Raw genomic sequence first — 19,973 nt, forward strand, 5'->3', positions numbered from 1 at the left:
ACGTGGAAGAGCCTGCCTTCAGCTCAGGTCATGATCCCAGGGTCCTGGAATCAAGCCCTGCATCTGGCTCTCTGCTCCACGGGGAGCCTGCTTCCTCCTCTCTCTCTCTCTCTCTCTCTCTCTCTCTCTCTGCCTGCCTCTCTGCCTGCTTGTGATCTCTGCAAATAAATTTAAAAAAAAAAAAATCTTTAAAAACTTGGAGGAGCTGTAATATGTTGTTGATTTTCTTTTTAAACCATTTAAGTATGAAAAGACTCAACTTGGCTTCTTCCAGATGAATTACTTGGTCCTGGAGGAGAACGTGGACAATGACCCCTGCAAGTTTGCACTCATGAATAGAGAGACTTCTGAGAGGGTCATTCTGCAAGCCGCCAATGCGGACATCCAGCAGGCCTGGGTGCAGGACATCAATCAAGTCTTAGAAACACAGCGAGACTTCTTAAATGGTAGGTACTGGTCCTGGCTTCTAACAGGGCCAATGTCAGGGAACCCCACACCTCTGAACTTCCTTGGGTCTGGGCTTAACAGTGACTTCATGAGCCTGGATGACATTTTCTATGGATGGTATATTTGTAGTTTTCAGAAACACTTTGTTTAGAATTTTTCTGAACCTGGATATGTCAGTGGAACAGATGGAACATGATAAAGATGCCTCATCTTTCCAAAAGAAGAGCTGTTCTCTTAGAGCCTAGACATAGGGTAGATGCCTTGTGGCCACCATTGCCAGCTGGAAATGATTGTGGCCGAAGTCTGAGTTGGGCACATCCACCTTGTCTTAGGGGCTGACTAGCAGTGTCCTATGTTTTCCCATTTCATGGCTAACGACTGGTATTTTCACAGATTCTCTGGTGTGATCTAGTGATAACTGGGAATTTGACAGATCAGTGGGAGATCCTACATAGGTCCTCTTGCTAGCCAGCGTGAGCCCTTTCAAAAGAGAGGTGATCCCTAAACTCTAAATTTCAGTGATATCTCGATACTTCCTAGAGCTCATGATTACACAGAATGTGTAGCTCTCTACGGACCCCGCAGGAGTCCGAGTCCCCTAACTGGTGGTGGGAACTGAAGTGAAATGGTGCTACTACCTTGTTTATGTTTCTTTATCTCTTTTCATTGCTGGAGTTGTCTCCACGTTGAGCTTGGCATGTGACAGGAAGCGTACGGTTTTAAACTAGTGCTCGTCTCTCAAGTTGATACGCTCAGCAGTCTTTCTGAGCACAAACAGAGCCAGAAGGTGGAGGCAGAATGTCACCAGAAATGAAGTTACCCCAGAGACTTAGCTAGCACATATACCCGTACGTATATATACATACACACACATGCACACATATGCACATGCACAGACTCAGCAAGCACATATATCCATACGTGCACACACATACACAGGTCCAGTGTCGAATGTGTCACCTCTTGCCAGTACTGGAATCTGGACTCCTTCACGTGGCGCAGACAGCCTTTGTTGGGTGTCCAGCAGCAACCTGAATGCTGTGGGGAAAGATTGAAGGTGACATACAAGATGAAGACCAGGGGCACGTCATGATGTTTCTCTGGGCTTCTGTTGGCTCATTTTTGTGAAAAACAGAAACAGCCTGCCCATATTGGCATATGCTCTGGTAGTAGAAGCAGGAAAGCATGGCACAACTCCCTACAATCTCAGTCTAATTGCATGATAAGGGATTTAGCACTTTGTATTTATTTTAAAACATGTAAAAAGAAATTATACAGCAAGATAAACATGAAGCTTCAAAGCAATTTCACACTGTAAGTATGAGAGTATTTTGGGGTCATCCCCTCTGATCCCACAACTGTAGGCAGTTTGAAGAAAAAAAAAAAACCTTTGTGATCTCTAGGACTCTTTCTCATTCTAAAAAGTCTAAAATAAAACACCAGCCCACCCCTGAGAGGTAGCAATAGAAGTCGTATATAGTTTACAGTTTCTGAATGTAGAACTTTGAATTAACACCTGTGTTGATAAAATTTATGTAGAAGGTGCACATATATAAAATACATGGATCAAATTACATCTAGTGGTTAAGAATTTCTGATAGATTCTAAGCTGGAATGAGATTTTTAAGTTTATCAATTCAGTACAAAAGACAAATAAAAAAAAACTGAAACCAGCAATAATGGAAGTAACAACAATGGCTCACACATGGAGTCCTTTGTCGGAGCCAGGCACAATGCTAAGCATGTATTCACATGTATCATCACAGTTCATCCTCAGGTCACATGGAAATGTGAGCCCTATTATCCTGTATTTTTCAGGTGAGAGAAAGGATTCAGGAAGGTTAATAAACTTGTCCAAGATCACAAAAACAGTAGGTGATAGAACAAGGACTTGAACCGAAAGCTATATAACTTAAAATTAGGCTTTTAACCACGAATTACCATATAGTCAGTGGTGGTAGGAATACACATTTATCTATGACCTCCCCGGCAAACAAAGCAAAGAAAGAAACAGGATCAGGCATAAGATGCTACAGATCAGGCAGAAACGAACCCTTCCAGGAGATCCATAGCTTCCCTGATCCTAAGACCTGAGTAATGCAGACTGAACAAGTGGAAGTGGAAGCAGATATAAGGCTGTATATGTAGCTCATTTAAAAAGCCATATTTAAAAAAATAATTTAAAAAGCTAAAAAAATAAAAAGCCATATTATTTTGAAATACTTCAGCACATTTATTGTATCTATAAACAGGTAATACCCCAGTTCCATGTGATAGGTACTAATTCATATAGTCAGGTTGACAAGGCCTGCTTCAAAACTCTTTGCCATCTACTTAAAACTTGGAACTGCATTTCTTTGGGTATAGTCCATGGTCCAGACTTTTACATGGTTCCAAGAGACCTTTCTCTTAATTATAGTGTGTAGTAGAGCTATTGCTAAACTAGATTATCAGTACTTAAATATTTAATGTCTACAGAATCCTCTCCAGGGAGAAAGGCTGAGCTCTGGCAGGAGTCTGATACTTTGACACGTTCAAGGGGTAAGGCTGTGATGACAGAGTGGAGCCAGCCTTTTGCTCACAGGGACATGTGCAGGCATCGCAGGGCCAATATTTCCCTCCTGACCTCAGAGAGGAAGAAGGGTGGCCCTGTATTGGGTCCTACTGAAGGACATACTTAATCACTGTAGAAATGTCCCTATAATTGAAGGCCCCAGCTGTTAACCCACTTAAATATTTGTTACAGAGAATCCTGATAAAAATGACGAAAGTAGGGGTGCCTGGGTGGCTCAGTGGGTTAAAGCCTCTGCCTTCTGCTCAGGTCATGATCCCAGGGTCCTGGGATCGAGCCCTGCATCGGGCTCTCTGCTCAGCAGGTAGCCTGCTTCCCCCTCTCTCTCTGTCTGCCTCTCTGCCTACTTGTGATCTCTCTCTGTCAAATAAATAAATAAAAATCTTTATTTAAAAAAAATGACAAAAGTGGGCCAGCCCTTGAAGTCATTATTACAGAGTTTGACCTGTATGCCTTTTACCTGGCTATCCCTCTTTAGTACTTAGGCCTTGGAACTTTCTTATCTGAAACTTTAAAACAAGGCTCACAACTTTCCTCTGTCTCCTGAGCTCCACTGACTGCCATTCTACCAGTCTCCGAATTGGAGTGACCCTCAGCTCTTGCCTCCTCCTTGTACCAACGCTGTGGCAGAGTCTCATCTCCCTCCGGAACACGTGCCACCCCATAGCCATTCTACATTCTCGCTGGCTCTGCTCTGCTTGGGTCTCACTGGTCACTATCTCAAGGTTTCTGAATCAGCCTCTTCAATCCCTCTTCCCAGCTGCCATGAGGTTAATAATGTTCTTTGGATGTGGCTCTGGTGAGAGAATTTAGAATGTTCAGGTTCATTTTATCCAATCACTTTTTGTGATCTTCAGAATTAGACCCAGACTCGTTAGCCTAGCTTTGTTGATCTTTCAGCCATGGTACCCGTAACCTCCTTTTCCTGTCTCATCTCCTCTTCCTCCATGGAGACGCATGGCCTGCAGGTCCTTTGACTCCATCCAGTTCCCCAGACACACTTCACACTTGCCTATATCTTGCAGAGTCTGAAGCATGTCACCACCCCTCCCACGGGCCCCTACACGCACACACACCCACACACATGCACATACACAAAGCCTTTGTTGCTGCTTTTGCACAACACTGTGCACCTCACATAGGGCATCACTTCGTGTCTGCATTTCCCTTTTTAAGGTAGTTTTCTTAGTTCTCACGGGAGATTATAAGTTCCTTAAAAACAAGGTTAGTGTCTTCCTCAGTAACACCACAATACCTGGCACAAAGCCTGTGTGTAATAAGCTTCCAAATCCTTGTGGGATTCCCGGAGCTTAGAGTAACCATCCGCTCTTACCCTGCAGCCCTACAGTCACCCATTGAGTACCAGCGGAAAGAAAGGAGCACGGCCGTGATGAGGTCCCAGCCATCCAGGGTTCCCCAAGCCAGCCCCAGGCCCTACTCCTCTGTCCCCACGGGCTCTGAGAAGCCCCCAAAGGGCTCCAGCTATAACCCACCTCTGCCACCCCTGAAGATATCTACCTCCAATGGCAGTCCAGGGTTTGACTACCACCAGCCTGGGGACAAGTTCGAGGCCAGCAAGGTAAGTGACAGCCCTGCACCCCCACCCTCACCACTCTGAGGGCATAGCCTCCAAGCTCCCTTGAGGAAGTAGCTTCTTTTTATGCTGCTCTTTTGACCAGAAGCAACCCACCAAATACAGCCAAGGCTCAATTATTTCTCTTTCTTCCCCTGCCAATTGAGTGAGCTAGACTAGTTCCCTCTGCTCAGATACTCTGTGTTGAAGGACTGTTGTCATCTGCAGAAACTCTGCAAATATAAGGTAATATTGTAGTGGCAATTTTGACTTCTACCAAATAGAGTAGTTGTGGTTTGAATTACTGAAAGTGACAACTCTAGTGTTTGACATCTTAAAGAGATCACTCTTTCTAATGACGAGCTGCTGAAGTGAGCTCACGGTCATCCACCATCCACTGGCTGATGCAGCAAGGGGAGATTGCTCATCTGTGTGTGAATGGGAACAGCAGACTCGGATGAGACATTATTCACAGATAATCCACAATTCAATCATCACCATGGCAGCAGCATAGAATTAACTGTAGACCCAGTCTGCACAGCTGTTTTGACCTTACCAAGTGGTAGGTGTGAGAATAAATGGGAAAGGTGTTAGATTAGGAATTCAGGCAATCTGGTTCCATTCCAAATTCTGCAGCTCACTTGTTCTAGAGCCTTAGCAAATTCATTAATCTCATTAGGTTCCAGTTGCCTGTAGAACTTAATAGATCTGTGAATAGGAAGATTTTTTTCCCACTTACATGTTCTGGTTTTATTTTTTGTTTTATTTGCTCTATCCAAATTATTAGATGATACTGAGTTTTTAATTAACTGTTAATAAAAACTACCATAAGTTTTTTTAAAAAAATCAACTGTTAATGTCTAAGTTCAATTCTGCATTAGAATTACTGTACTGACCTATTTCATCACATTACCTAGAAATAATTTTCTACATTAAAAACCCCTTGTGGGTGCCTGGGTAGCTCAGTGGTTTAAGCCTCTGCCTTTGGCTCAGATCATGATCTCAGGGTCCTGGGATTGAGTTCTGCATCAGGCTCTCTGCTCAGCAGGGAGTCTGCTTCCCCTACTCTCTCTCTCTGCCTGCCTCTCTGCCTACTTGTAATCTCGATCTCTCTGTCAAATAGATAAGTAAAATCTTAAAAAAAAAAAAAAAAAAAAAAAACCAACCTTGTGAGTTAACTGAAGCCATGTTGGCCTTTTGTCAAACTTACTGAGGAATTTCTTGTTCTGATCATGCTGTGTGAGATAGCCAGATTACTAGGAGGTACAGGACAAGATTCAGCTTTTCTGGTGTACTCATACGAAAAGTCCTCAGAGGCAGGACCTCTTGTATTAATGAATACAGGTGGGACCAGAGTTTTGTTCCCACTCGAGTTGGGTCAGGGTAGGTCATGGTCTTACCTTTGAATTGGGCAAATGTCTCATTGTTAGTCCTGCTTCAAAGAAGATCAGAATGTAGCATAAGACCAATGCTTTTACAAAAGGAAGAAAAAATGTTTCGAAGGGTCTGTCTGCTTTCTCCTGGGGGGTTGTGACCTTGACATGACCTTTGCCCCAAAGTCACTCTGCCCAGGCGCTTGTGTGTATTTGTGCCTGTGCCACACTCTTCCATGCATTAGAGGATGCTGGTGGGAAGGTTGCATGCTAGGGAGGCTTCCAGGTGGAAGGTGTTTATGCCTTTCCCTAGGCTAGACAATTCTCTGCTTATTCACCCTAGATTATAATATTATATGCAACATTGTTATAAAAAATAGATATTCAACACATGTTTATCGATTTCATTTTGTCAGTTAAGATAATCTTCTGTCTGCTGTTTACCCTGATGGTGGAGGGTTAGCCTTTAATCACACAGTGGGATGTGAACCGGCCTCCTCGTGTCTGTGTCCCTCTTGCCCTTGTCTCCTAGCAGGGTGACCTGGGAGGCTGCAATGGGACCTCATCCATGGCTGTGATCAAAGATTACTATGCACTGAAGGAGAACGAAATCTGTGTGAGCCAAGGTGAGGTGGTCCAGGTCCTCGCCGTCAACCAGCAGAGCATGTGCCTGGTGTACCAGCCCGCCAGCGACCACTCCCCTGCGGCAGAGGGCTGGGTCCCGGGCAGCGTCCTGGCGCCCCTCCCCAAAGCCACAGCAGCCACAGAAAATAGTGACGGAAGCATCAAGTAAGTGCCTCGTTGGCTTCCCCGGGAGAGGAGTGTGTGGATTAAAAAACCAAAACCAAACAAAGAACACAAAAAATGCAAACACATGCTAGGGAATTCCTGCTGCTTATTCTCGACAGTGCCACTGGAACCAATGTTTGAGCGCTGGAGCCACACGCAGCATGGGGCAGCCAGGCTGGATCGTTCTGGGCTTTTGTTGTTGTTGTTGTTGTTGTTGTTGTTGTTGACAGTAGTGGCTGTGGGTTTTTTTGTTTTTTGGTTTTTTCCTTTTTGTTTATAATTTTCTGTTCGTTTTTTTCCTCCCCTCCCCCATTAAGAAAAGAACCCTACTGAAACCCTAGATGACAAAAGGCATGCCTTCCGTTGCTCCATTTGACCCACCACAGGATTCACTGGACTGGACTTTATTTATATTGTATTAAGTTACCGATATATATATATATTTTTTTTTTTTGATTGACACCAAAAAATTACCTTAGCACGAATGCCAGACCTATATAGGTCAGAGGCCTGCTGCTTCTCCCAGGAGAGAGGGAACTTTTTGGTTGTCTGTGGCAATTCCTCTGTACAGATTGTAACTTTTTTTTTTTTTTAATTTCTCCCCTCCCCTGTCACTTTAATATATGTTCATGGTAATTTGTAAGATATTTCTTTTCCTTATTTTGGTTGCGAAGACCCTTCTGAACACATTCCTGTATAAAGTATTTTGCACTATTTAAAGAACCCCATATGGATGAAGTCAGGTTGTGCAATATAAATGGAGAGTCACAATGTTCATCATTGTACCTGTAATGTAACTAATAATTTTAAATGTACTATTTTAAATATGTAAAATAAATTTTCACCATGAGCATGTTTTAATGAGGCTAAAGACTAGTTGACCCTTTTTCCCCTATTACTATTCTGTGACTTTTAAATGTGCAAACTATTCTTTTTTTTTTTTTTCTTTTCTGTATTTTAGGGATCGGTTGAATGCATTGGCAGTGTTTTCCTACACAGAAAGGGCTTTAGTTACTAAAGCTCCAATATTAGCCTTCCCTTCAAGAGCCCCTATGATATCTCTGTCTCTGCCTCTGAGATATAGAATGGTACAGATGGGATTCCATCTGGTTGGGCACCTTTGAGGTGCTGACGTAATGATTGGGGTATGAGGCTGTGCTTGGCTTGCACCCCCTGTTTCCCATGCTATCTGGCCATCCATGGCAGAGGTGGAAGGAATTCCCCACCAGAGAGCTGAACAGGGGCACCAAAGGAATAGTGCTTCTTAGGCCCTTTCTCTAGCTCTGGCGAGAGGTGACCAACCTCACCCTGGCCTTTCTAAGTAATGACAGGCCCAGACTGATATCAGTGGTGACCTCTAATGCACAATAGGCCTAAGTCTTTTTATTCTAAAGACATTTGCTTTTGGTACCTTTTAAGGAGCTTTGGAAATAAAGGCCCTCAAAGCATTGAAATTCTTATTAGTCAATCACCTGGTAACTACAGAGCTAACCTGTTGTGATTTGTGACCTAATTATGCAGGCACTCAGCACTTCCTCCTCACTTTTGTGTCTTTTGGCCACTTTTTCATACCTTCCATGGGAGGGAAGGTAGAAGGGATGTCAGGCTGGGCAAAAGAGAACAGATCCAAACATGAATGGGACATTCCGGTTCCTTGTCAACCCCTCTTGCACAAGGGTTGGTGGGAGTGGAGCAGAGGCACAGACTTGGAGTGGTCATCAGTATTTATCAGTGAAGGACACTTAACTGCACCCTCCCCAGGGCCTACTAGGACCACAAGAGTCAGAATTGGTTGTGATGCCTCCAGCATAAATGTCACTGAAACCCTGTTTCCACATCAGTTCCTGGGCCTGTGGCCAAGAAATGGAAGCTCCCCAAACCATGATGACGACTTCTTCTGGGAAGAATATGGAATTGAGCCTGCCCTACCACTTATACTACCCTAAGTCTTTCTTCTGAACATTATTTGTAACATTTCTAGTTTCTCATCAAGCATACCAAATGACCCAGAGGGTTGTTAATAAACGTAGGAACATGCCCCAGATTTACACACGCACTCACTGTCTGTCCACCCTAGGAGTCTTTGCAGCATGGACCTCCCTGACTCAAGGTGTTCCCAGACTGAGTCAGGGGTGTAAATTTTGGGGGTAAAGATATGAGGTGAATGTCTGAAGTTAACAGTGATATTGTCTAAAGTCAGTTTCCAGGACTGGTTCTCACTCAGGTATAACAACTGAAGGGAGTTGCTGGTATGCTAAGGAGCCTGCCTGTTCAGGAGGTTCAAGAGAAGGTCTGGCCAAGAGATCCTTGCTTTCTGATGGAGTCCCCTTACCCCCAAAATATGAGAACATGACTATTATTGGCCTTTCCTATTCAGAAAGGTGATCATTGAACATGTGTGTTAGCGATCAATATTTTGGAAGCTCTTCGGCACATCCTAAAATTCCTGAAATATTAGAACATTCTCCTTCCTCCTAAGTCTTATGTGTGTGTTTCTCCCCCCACCCTGTGCCCCTTTCCCCTAATGAAGGCTCTTTCATCAGGCTCTGTCTGCAAAGGCCTAAATTTGACAAGGAGACACTGAAGGGAGGCCAACCTCACTTATTCCTGATAATGATAGTCTTTCATCCAAATTCTGTGACCCCTCCTGAAATTTATAATGTCTGCCCAGGATCATTAATGCTGTTTGTGACTTGGCTTTTGACGTCTTTGTTTTTGAGTCCTGACACATGTGGAACTTGAAAGCTCTGCTATGAGCTTGTCTTTACATGTCTGTGAAGTAGCTTCCAGACCCCTTAGTGGAAAGGAATAAGTTAGGGTATTGCTGCCCCCACCACCCTGAGAGCACATAATGGGTCTTCTCCCAACAGGAAAACTCTAGGACCTCTTAGTGCTCGACAGAGCTCTTTATTCACAAACACCTGAGTGACAAGGAAGATATAGACCAAGAAAAACCCTTCATCCTAAAATAATCAGATAAGTGAGTTGTGTTCTACTGTGTATAAGTCAAATGCTCTAGAAAAAAAAAATCCTCTCTGTACTACAGTGTTTGGGAATAGCCACAGCCCAAATATAAATAATGAGATGAAAACCTCAAAATCATCCTTTTAGGTCTTTCTTTCTGGTCCTGGGAAAGTACCAATAGCTTATGCACTATAAAATCTACTTCTCTTATGTTTTCTGTTTTACCCATCACTCCCCCCCAATCACATTCTTCCACCCTACACCATACTGCTCAGGAAAAGAATTCCTCAGTCCTCTAAGGCTTCTTCAGTATGATATAAAAACTTTCCTTGGTAGAGTTTAATAACCCAGTACTCATATTTTCCTCAAGTGCTGCAGCCAACCTTGCACATCTCTCAGGAGGAGTCAGAGCTCATCCTCACTCATTGCCTAGCGGAGGCAAGATCAACTACCAGCCACCAGAGGAGCTGGCATGCGGGTTTGGGGCCTCTGAAGCTGGGGCTTGACTGGAGCACCTCACCTACTGACTCACCCAAGGGTGGCAAGCCCACCCACCACCTCACTCTGCCCTGACCTGCCATTTTGATTGGTGCATTTTTTGGTACAACAGGAAGTCATGTTCATGGCATACTCTACGAATGAGAAAGCGGGCGGAAGTGGAGCACACGGGTAAAAATGAAGCCACAGGGCCTCGTAAACCCAAGGATATTCTGGGCAACAAAGTCTCTGTTAAAGTGAGTAAGGTCTTCCGGAGCTGTGTCCCAGCTCTCACCTAGTCCCACCCTGCAGCATCTCACGAGGCAATTTGGGTGGATGGGGTTTTTTCTTTCCCAGCGTGGGGACCAGAGGGGATGTAGTTTAGCAGGATTTTGCATGCAAGATCAATTTATTTTTGGTTTTTTATTTCTCCTGGCAACTTTGATTCAAATAAGTAAGTATATTTTTTTCTTTTATATCTTTCTCTTTATACTGTGCACATGTTTTATAACAAATTATCTGCAGTGTTATTGTTGTAAAAAATGCAAGATGCTGGACTCATACTAAAGTTCTCAAAGCTGCCTATATAGTATCCTAGGTTTGAAAATAGATGCAGGGGAAGGAGATTAGGGGTATGTGCCAAACCTCCAACCCTGTGAAGTCTGAGGTTTGTAATTTAAGGGCCACTGTGGCCTTGGTAAAGTTTCATTTCTTTTCCCCAGAATTCAGACAACATCATTTTCAGGCCTATACAGGGGCAGGGAAGGGGAGGCACATCAGCAAAGCCCAAGTTACTGTTTTGTAATAATCCACCTCTTGCTGTGAACCCACTGATTCTAAGCTTCAGCAGGCCCTTGTTGTGCTCCCCCTCCCCCAAATCTTGAAGTGATGTGATCTGTTTTCTTTACATTGGGCCCTCTGAAAAGATCTGACTCTGGACAATGGGAATCAGACTGCTGATGCTGAACAGCTTTATAATGTGTGATTCTCCACCTGGCACCTTTTCCCCTTCTTGGGGAAAATAAAGAACGTCCTTCTTGGGGAAAAGAAATTCTATTCCCTCCCTCACTCTCCTCGGGGAAACCCGACCTCACGGAAGACAAGAGTTTAAATTCTTCAACGCTCATGCTTCATGTGCTTGCCTCTTCCACTGCTGTTTCCCGTGAGATGCGTGGCGGCACAGGATCCCAGCCTCCTCTCCCACGCCCGCCCCTGAAAAGAGCATGCTGCCACCCCTGGGTGATCAGCACCCCCACCTTAGAAGCACCTGGTTTTTTGCTCAGCCCAATATTCCATTGCTTGTGCCTTTCTGAAGTTCTCCTCACGCTCTAGCAAAAGCTGCCTGTGTTCTAACTATGTTCTCTTTCTTCCCCCTCCTCATGCTGCCCTTCAAGGAGACGAACAGTTCCGAGGAGTCAGAGTGTGATGATCTTGACCCTAATACTAGCATGGAGGTAGAAGCAGCTATTGTTGTCCTATTTGCTATAATGATTGTCTTTTTAAATGTGTTCTCTAACAGTGATCTTATTGAAGTGACCGGTCAGTCAAGGATAAATGGTGATGGGGGAACATCTCTGGGTGTCCCCGCCTAACCTAAAAACAAAAACAAAAAATACATTGATTCAGCTCAATTTTTGTAGAAAACTTGACCTAGTTTTTGTTTTTGTTTTTTTTTTAAAGTAAAACTTCTGGCTCTCCTGAATGCTTGCTTAATATTTCCTTCTTTGGTGGGTATGGCTTTGTGTAGAAAATATCCAACATCATTATTGGAAACTTAGAGCACTTTTTCCCCCTGTGGAAAATGGCCTTATGAGGAATGGCAGATTGCCTGCTGAAGGACAAGAACTCTTTTAGTTTCTCCTTCTTTTATTTCTCCTTCCTCTCTCTTCCCTCTTTTACTTTCCCCTTTATCCTCTTCATCTGGCTCTTCCACTAGAACCTATTCCTCCCTTGAGGCTCCAGCAAAATCACGGAGTAGGTGTGGTCTGGTGGGTAATCTGTTCCCTAGTTACTGGGTATGGCTGGCTGAGAGCAAATGAGTGATTGTAGCAGCCCCAGGACCCGCCTCTGCCCGGCCCCAGAGCTCCTGGACAGTGCCTGTCCACTAGGAAGTAAAAATAGCCCTGGGAAAGGCCTCCCTTCTGTAACCTTAGCAGCAATCTCTCTAGAGATGGGGAGACTAAAACATTGTCAGAGGCCTTTCTTGTACTGTAGGGCTCCAGGGTATGGGATTGGAACCAATACTCCACCAAGAACATGAAATCAACTTCCAGCCCCTTTTTGACTAGAAACGATCTTGGGTTAGAGAAGTGGGACTCCTACATGGCTTGCCACTGAGGGATAACCCTCATAAATTTATTAACCCTAGACGATTAGAGCAAACACGAGCCTGGCTTTCCCTGCCATTTTGTCTTTCAGAGTAAATGGAAATGTTTTTCTCCAAATCTGTGTTCTATTCACCAGGAATGGATAAAAGTTTAGAGATTTCCTCTGAGTACAAAATAAGTATTTTTAAAAATCTTTTCCTTTTTAGAGACCTAAGCTTTTCACTTAACTGGATGGACTTTTATTATTCTTACTCTAACTTGACCTAATCCCACCACCATATAAAGTCAACCACCAGAAAACCAGAGAAAAACCATTCTGCCTGAAAAGGAGTAAGGCAGCTATGGAAGATGCCAGTTGCTTTGAATCAGGTCAGAGCCAGTGGTTGAAAGTAGGTATTCTGCCAGGATACGGTGGTTGCCTATGGATGTGGGTATTGCCACAGAGCTAAATTCAGCGGTGTGTGTCAGTGCCCTACCATGGGTGGAAGTGGGTCTGGCACTCATAGCCTAAATGTATCTTAGAGAATGAGGAAGCCAGGGGAAGTTTCTGGCTCTGCTTTCCCCGTGTTTCCTCAGATAGGCACCAGCTCCCATGGAGCCCACATCTATCAGCTTGTAGACCCCTGGTGATGCCTGTCCCTCCAAGTCTAAGCTTTGCTGGCCTGTATCACAGATGTCATCAGCAAGCAGAGGCAGTCCAGACACAGGGAGGGACAAGCCAGGTATTTGTGATCCAGAAGGCAACTTGGGACCTTTTTCAGCTCAGGTGGAATAGGGAGAGAAAGTGCCTTTCCCACCCTGCTCTTTAATGCAAGAAGTGGGCGCAGAGCCTCTTGGGGCCAGGTGAGTAAGCAAGAGGAGAAAGTTAACTGATGTAATCAGATATTCCATTCTATGGTTAGAGAAGCAAACACACTACACACACACACACACACACACACACACACACACACGTACACATGCATTAGTTCTGCTTTGTGAATTGAACACATTTCTAAGGTTCTTATTCATCCCAGGCTTTCAGCCCTTTGCATAGACTGAGTGCAGTGGGTCCCAGGGAGGCGCTTTGGGATGCATAAGCAAAAGCAATAGGATGTTCATGCTGAATGGAGGAAAGCCATGAGTTGTGTTGATGAATGTCTGGAAAGTTTTCAAACACAATACTTGAGGCAGACATTTCAGTTAACTGGCACTGTAGAGAGGGCATGTGGTTAGAAACGAGCCAAATATTCTGGTCAGTTTCTGTAGGAGGTGTGCATGAGCCCTTGACTATTCCATACGGATCCTTTCAGGTGCCAGTGAGCTCTTGGGCAGTGTACAGCTGTGTTCAAGTTAACTCAGCACAAAGCAGGTGCTGAGGGAGCGCAGGCATCTTGGCACTGCTAGCTCAGAATTCTCAGACACAAAAAACAACTGAGACATAGAAAGTCAGCCTGTTCAACAGGAGTTGAGAATTTTCCCACAGGATAGGTAAGTAGACGTCATTGCGATGTTCATTGCAGAGGAGGAAAATGGCCAGGGGTGCATAGAAAGAGAGCAGGTGGGCCTCTTGAAGGCCTCTGGCTGCTCACTGATCATTTGGGGCATCATTAACCAGGCCCATCCTGGCCCCCAACCTCACTCTTACCTTCTGAACCTGAGCACTGTGATGTGCATTGTCTGGCTGCTGACAGTCCTGTGCCCTGGGGAGCTGTCCTGCTCCCCCGCAAACATACACCATGGCCTGTGCCCTGAAGCCCTGTGCTCGGCCCCAGCCACCACGCGGGCCCCTGCAGCCAGCGCACTGCTCCACACTAGGTCTCTGGGCGCGAAGTCCGGCCCTCTCCACTGCTTGAACTGCCGCCTGCGTGTTGATTCCCACCCGAGCTGTGTTTAGGCTCTTTCTCCTGCCTCCACACATCTGTCACTACCAAATTCACTACTTTTCTTCTCTTTTTCTCAATTGGTGGACTGAAGGGTCCCTTTAAGGAGCAGTTTCCTTGCATCTTTGCTTACAGACCAGCTGCTTGCTACCCTCAGGCTTGGCTTATTTCCCACCATACCATTTCACAGAGGTTTCTAGACATCTCCTTGAAAGCTACTGAAGAGGGAAGTGAAGCACCCCGAATCCTAGGAATCTGATTTCCAAGGCTTCACAAGAACTCTGAGCACATTGTAGAAGGAGGCAGTTCTCCTCTACTGTACCAGCCTTTGTTTTCCCCTCTGGAGAAACGCTTGTGAAGAATCTCAGGTAGAGCCCCCGTGCCCCTCTCCTGGCAGGCCAGCTGCTGCACGATTGGCTCCCCGTCTGCAGATCCTCTCATGGTCTGGCACCCCCTTGCTCCTGTTGACCCGTGACCACACCTCAGAGAGAGCTAGTCTGGAAATGGCACAGGTCTGTGCGTTGTTCACCTTACTTTATCTTGCGCTGATTACACGTTGGAGGCCGGTGGAGAAGAGGATATTATATATAAGAGAAACTTTTCTACCTGGAAGAAGAATCCAGTCAGGCTGAAAATCAAACTCTGGGCTGTTTGGGGAACCAATTAATATTAATTCATTTTTTCCAGTACAGCGTAGACTGCTGACTGCCTTTTCTTGATGAGGTGTGACGGTGGGCTAGCATCACACGCCCACCTGCCAGCTTCTCAGGCCTGCCCCTGCCCCAGTGTCTGCACAGACCCCCAGGTGGGAGCCAGGGCCCCAAGGTTCAGGCTTCATATCCACCTTCTGAGCCAGTGCTCTCCTCTGAGAAGTCTGGATCCTCCCTAAGCTGTCCTGGATTTCTCGTAGGATCCAGCAAGGCGGGTTCCCACAACTCTGCCATCTCAGAAAACTGTCTTGAGGACTGCATTGAGATGGGGTTTTATACCTGCCCTCCAGCCCCAGAACTGCCACACACCTACATTGTGAGCTGGAGGAGAAAGTCCTTGACCAGCCTTCCTGACTTGGGCCTTCATCTTCAGGGATAAGGTTTCTCCGACCAGCTTTTATGTCAAGCCTAATTAAATAAATGCATCTTAGTTTTAAGACAAAAGCCCAATGCCACTTTTAGCATAGAACATCAATCCATCAAAATAAGAGGTGGTCACGATTCCAAAAATGCTCCATCTCTGCCCCAGTCATTTAACAAGGAGCCAGCCTCATCCACGATGCAGACTAAATCCAGACCTTACCCTCGGTCATTATGCCAACTGCAAGACAGCTCAGGGTGCTCCTTTCTGCCTAAGAACAGGGTTGGGGTCTTGTGGGAGAGCATTCTGAGAGATTAGAGAGAGAAAGCACTTGGAAAGACAAAGCTACATTGGAAGGAAATTTCCAGTCAGGCTAAGGATTGTAGACTTTCAGAGTGGAGAGAAACTTAGAAACCATCAGTTAACCCCCCCCCCCATTTATTTATATACTATTTTTTCAATTGTGGTAAAACATACACAACATAAAATTTACTACTTTAACTATTTTTTTAAATACTTATTGATAGGGAGAGAGAGAGATCACAAGTAGGCAGAGAGGCAGGCAGAGAAAGAGGGGGAAGCAGGCCCCCTACTGAACAGAGAGCCCGATGTGGGGCTCAATCTCATGACCCTGAGATCATGACCTGAGCCGAAGGCAGAGGCTTAACCCACTGAGCCACCCAGGTGCCCCTATTTTAACCCCCCCCCTTTTTTTAAGATTTTATTTATTTATTTATTTGACAGAGAGATCACAAGTAGGCAGAGAGGCAGGCAGGGGGGACAGGAAGCAGGCTCCCTGCTGAGCAGAGAGCCCGATGCGGGGCTCCATTCCAGGACCCTGGGATCATGGCCTGAGCAAAAGGCAGAGGCTTAACCCACTGAGCCACCCAGGCACCCCCTTTCTTAACCATTTTTAAGTGGCATTAAATACCATCACAATTTGTATAGCTGTCACTGCTATTCATTTCCAAAACTTTCTCTTCATGCTGAATTGAAACTGTACCCACTAAACAATAACTCCCCATTCCTCTCCATCCCCCCAGCCCCTTCAAAGACTTTTAGAAGAGGAAACTGAGGCAGAGAAGTTGTATCTTTCAGTTTGAAAATGAGAAGTTTCCCTGAAGGCAGATTGTGGCTTTCCCTGACTTCACTCCCCAACCTCCACCATCCTTCTGTGGGTGAGTGGGGGGACTGCTCCCCCACTCCAGGTTGTTTTTAATCTAAAACACAGATCCTGGAAGATGAGAAGACCTGTCTTCCAGTGCCAAGTTTTATGTGTGGATTTGTTGTTCAACTTTCCAGCTCAACAAAGAGGAATATCATATGTGCTCATCCCAGCTTTCCAGGGCTTAAGTATGACTTAAATAAAAATGACACAAAGATACGATACCTGGATGACTCTGTCGATAGAGCATCCGACCCAATGTTGGGGTGGTGAGTTCAGGCCCCACGGTGGGTGTAGAGATTACTTTTTAAAAAAAAAAATCACACAAGGGCACATGGAAAGTATCTCCACAGAAAGAACGCGGGAAGAGGAGACAGAAAACCTGATTTGGAGTCTGGGTACTGTCAACTGTGAGGTGAGGGCCACTTAGCCTTGCTGAACCTCAGGTTTCTCTGAGAGATCACACAGCTCAAGGGTACAGGTGTTTATGTATGTGGTGTGGGACCCTTTGAGCACCAAATGGATCCAAGGTGTGATATCAGAGGACACTGAGACCCTTTGCTTTCCTGAACTTCTGACTGAAAACACTGAGACCCTCCAACAGAAGAAGTCGGAGATTCTATGCCTTGACCCTGAAATTTGCTTCAAAGGAAGTGTGCCAGGAATGGCCTGGGTACATTTATTCCTGAGATCGGACCGGAATGTCCACTCCCAGCCCTGGAAGGGTTTGAGTGGCCAGAGCTGACCCTTCTTTCATTCTCCATACCCACAGTTCCCCAGCCCCAGCTTCTACATCTTGAAAGAGCTAGCCTGCTGCTCCCACCTCAGCTGCTTTGGCTCCCTGTCCCAGATTCAGAGCTTCAAAATAACCTGGCCAGACAGACTGGAGGAAACTTTTACACCCCTAGTCAGGTGACTGACCTTCTGGCATCACCAGTGTGTTTCCACTGATGCCTGTTAATGCATTATATAAAAAGAAATTTTTTATGAAAAGAGCTCTTTGGAGAAAAGAAAGTGAAGCATCACATTCCTGCCTTTTTATTTTTACAAAATATTTTCTTTGTAATATATCTGATGGGTTTGGCCTGGAGACTCACTCCCGTTGCCTGGCTTTGTTCTAACTCAACAAGCAGATTGATTTATATTGTGCCACTAAGGGAAGGGCACTTAGCTTGCCAGAGCTGGCATTTCTCTCTCCTGGGGGAATTATAAGAAAATCTTCCACTGCATATCCACATCTGTGATGTTCCTTTTCCTTCGAACAACCCTGTGAAGATGGGGTTTTCTTACCCTCCTAGAGGAAACAGAGTCAGAGAGGTCACAGTCACACAACCAACCAAAAAGCAGGTCTAGAAAAAAAAAAAAAAGCAGATCTGGGGCACCTGGCTGGCTCAGTTGGTAGAGCATATAGCTCTTGATCTCAGGCTCATGAGTTCAAGCCCCACTTTGGAAGTAGAGATTACTTCAAAAAAAGAGAGCTGATCTTGATGGTGATGCATTGAGAGGCCAAACTTGGCATGTGATGTGGAGGAGATCTGCTCAGTGAGGCTCAGGAACTTTCTTAAGAAGGTTCAGGCTCTCCCTTGTCGCACATTTGCTTGATGGAGGAGAATTTCTTCCTCAACAACTTTTTAAATCCCTTGAACTTGGGGGTGATGACTTGGCCTCACCCATACCTTTCCCCTGTGACTCCGGAGTCCTGCCACAGAAGCCAAGAAGGGAGATCTGATCACATGGGAGAAGAGTCTGAATGGATTTCTCAGGCCAATACAGTCACTCAGCACCCCCCAGTCTGGTGTTTCCTATGGCACTCTCACCCTAGTCTGGAGACCTCACCCATCTCATCTGCATTGTCCATTAATGAGATTATGAGGTGCCACTGACCCAGGAGAAGTTGCTCTAACAGCAGCTATTAGAGAAGCAAAAGCCACCACCACCTCCCTCCCCAAGCCTGTACTGTCAAGTTTCACCCACAGGCTCACTCCACGTGATATCCTAGTCAGTTCAATTTATCAAAAGTGAGTAATAAAAGCATTGCAGTGAGTATAATGGAGGGTCAACAAATGATGTAAGATCAGGGCCCATACTTAAGAAGTGTGCAGTCATGTAGAAAGAGGCAGGCTTGATTTAATGTTCAAATTATATAGCAGAGTTCACAACGTGATCTATTAAAAGGCATGGGGTCATACATTTATTCATTAGTGGGTATTTGCACAACCACTCAGGCACTGGGCTGATAATAATAGGAGCTATTACTTACCAGTCTTCCCTATGTACCTGGCTCTGCTGAGTCCTTTCCTCCCAACAGAGTCAATACATAGGTACTCTTAACATTATTCCTGTTTTACAGAGGAGAAAAGGGGAGCACAGAGAGAGGGGTGAAGTAACTTTCCCAAGGTTGTGTATTCTCACAGCCTTTGTCTCCCAGGAAGCATGATCATTATCTTCATGTGATGGCAGTGTGTGGGCTGGGTGGACTGCTAAACAGTCTGGTAGAAGGATAAAGTAGGAAGAGAACATGAGCAAAGGACCTGAGGTATGAAAGTGCCTGGCACATTTCGAGAAGAGTATATGGTCTGGGTGGCTGGGGTTTAGTATGTGAGAAGAGTTTGTCAGAGACAAAGCCTAGCAGATGACTTGGGACCAAACAATGAGGGCCTTGAGAAACTTGCTAGAAAGCCTGGACTTGACCCAGTGGATGATGAGAGCAAAAGTGGGTTTTCAAGCAGAGTCCATGTGTTTCATTAGGGAGAAAGAGAATCTTAAGCAGGGTCCATGACCAGTGGGGAGCAGGACTCTATCTCACAACCCTGAGATCATGACCTGAGCCTAAACCAAGACTCTGATCCTTAACTGACTGAGCCATCCAGGTGTCCCTCATTCTGCACTTTAGGGAAGTAGGTGGCACCTGAGTTAGCAACAACAGGCGAGGCAGGTCTATTGGAGGGCTGTTGCGGTAGACCTAGGAGTAGATGAACAAGAGTAAAAAAAGTAAAAGACGTTTGAGGGTAGGAATATGAGGAGGTTCAAATCCTTAAGGCATGAGACCTCAAAGCATTCATCCATAAAGCCTTTATCCAAGGTCAAGATCATGACTTCCAAGTTGGACATGGGATGTATAAAAAAGAAGTTGGACCAGCACCCCTCACTCCAATCCCTTCTGAACAGACCTCCAGGCTACTGAGAGCACAGGACTCTTGTATGCACAGTAATAAACCACCTGCTTTGACTACTTTGTGGGATGGGTGGTGACATTTTTTTTCATTATTATGTTTAAAGTCATATTTTTGTCCTTTTTATTTTCAAGGACACGCCAAATGTTCTCTAACCAAAATACTGAGGAAGGGTGGGAA

The 19,973-nt window shown here is 45.2% G+C and overlaps 1 protein-coding gene across 26 annotated transcripts in view; it reads left to right on the top strand.

Annotated features, from left to right (window-relative positions):
* The window catches only part of KALRN (kalirin RhoGEF kinase), a 661,891-nt gene that overhangs the window by 611,296 nt on the left and 30,622 nt on the right, over nt 1-19,973 (top strand). For 10 of the 26 annotated variants that reach the window (XM_059162890.1, XM_059162902.1, XM_059162891.1 and 7 more), the window contains 5 exons: nt 275-446; nt 4,360-4,598; nt 6,498-6,754; nt 10,329-10,452; nt 11,590-11,649. In XM_059162890.1, coding sequence (XP_059018873.1) covers nt 275-446; nt 4,360-4,598; nt 6,498-6,754; nt 10,329-10,452; nt 11,590-11,649 — 852 coding nt within the window. The other 16 variants (XM_059162908.1, XM_059162909.1, XM_059162910.1 and 13 more) reach the window with 7 other exon arrangements.

Source organism: Mustela lutreola, chromosome 2 (genome assembly GCF_030435805.1).
Source record: "Mustela lutreola isolate mMusLut2 chromosome 2, mMusLut2.pri, whole genome shotgun sequence".
Classification (NCBI taxonomy): Eukaryota; Metazoa; Chordata; class Mammalia; order Carnivora; family Mustelidae; genus Mustela; species Mustela lutreola.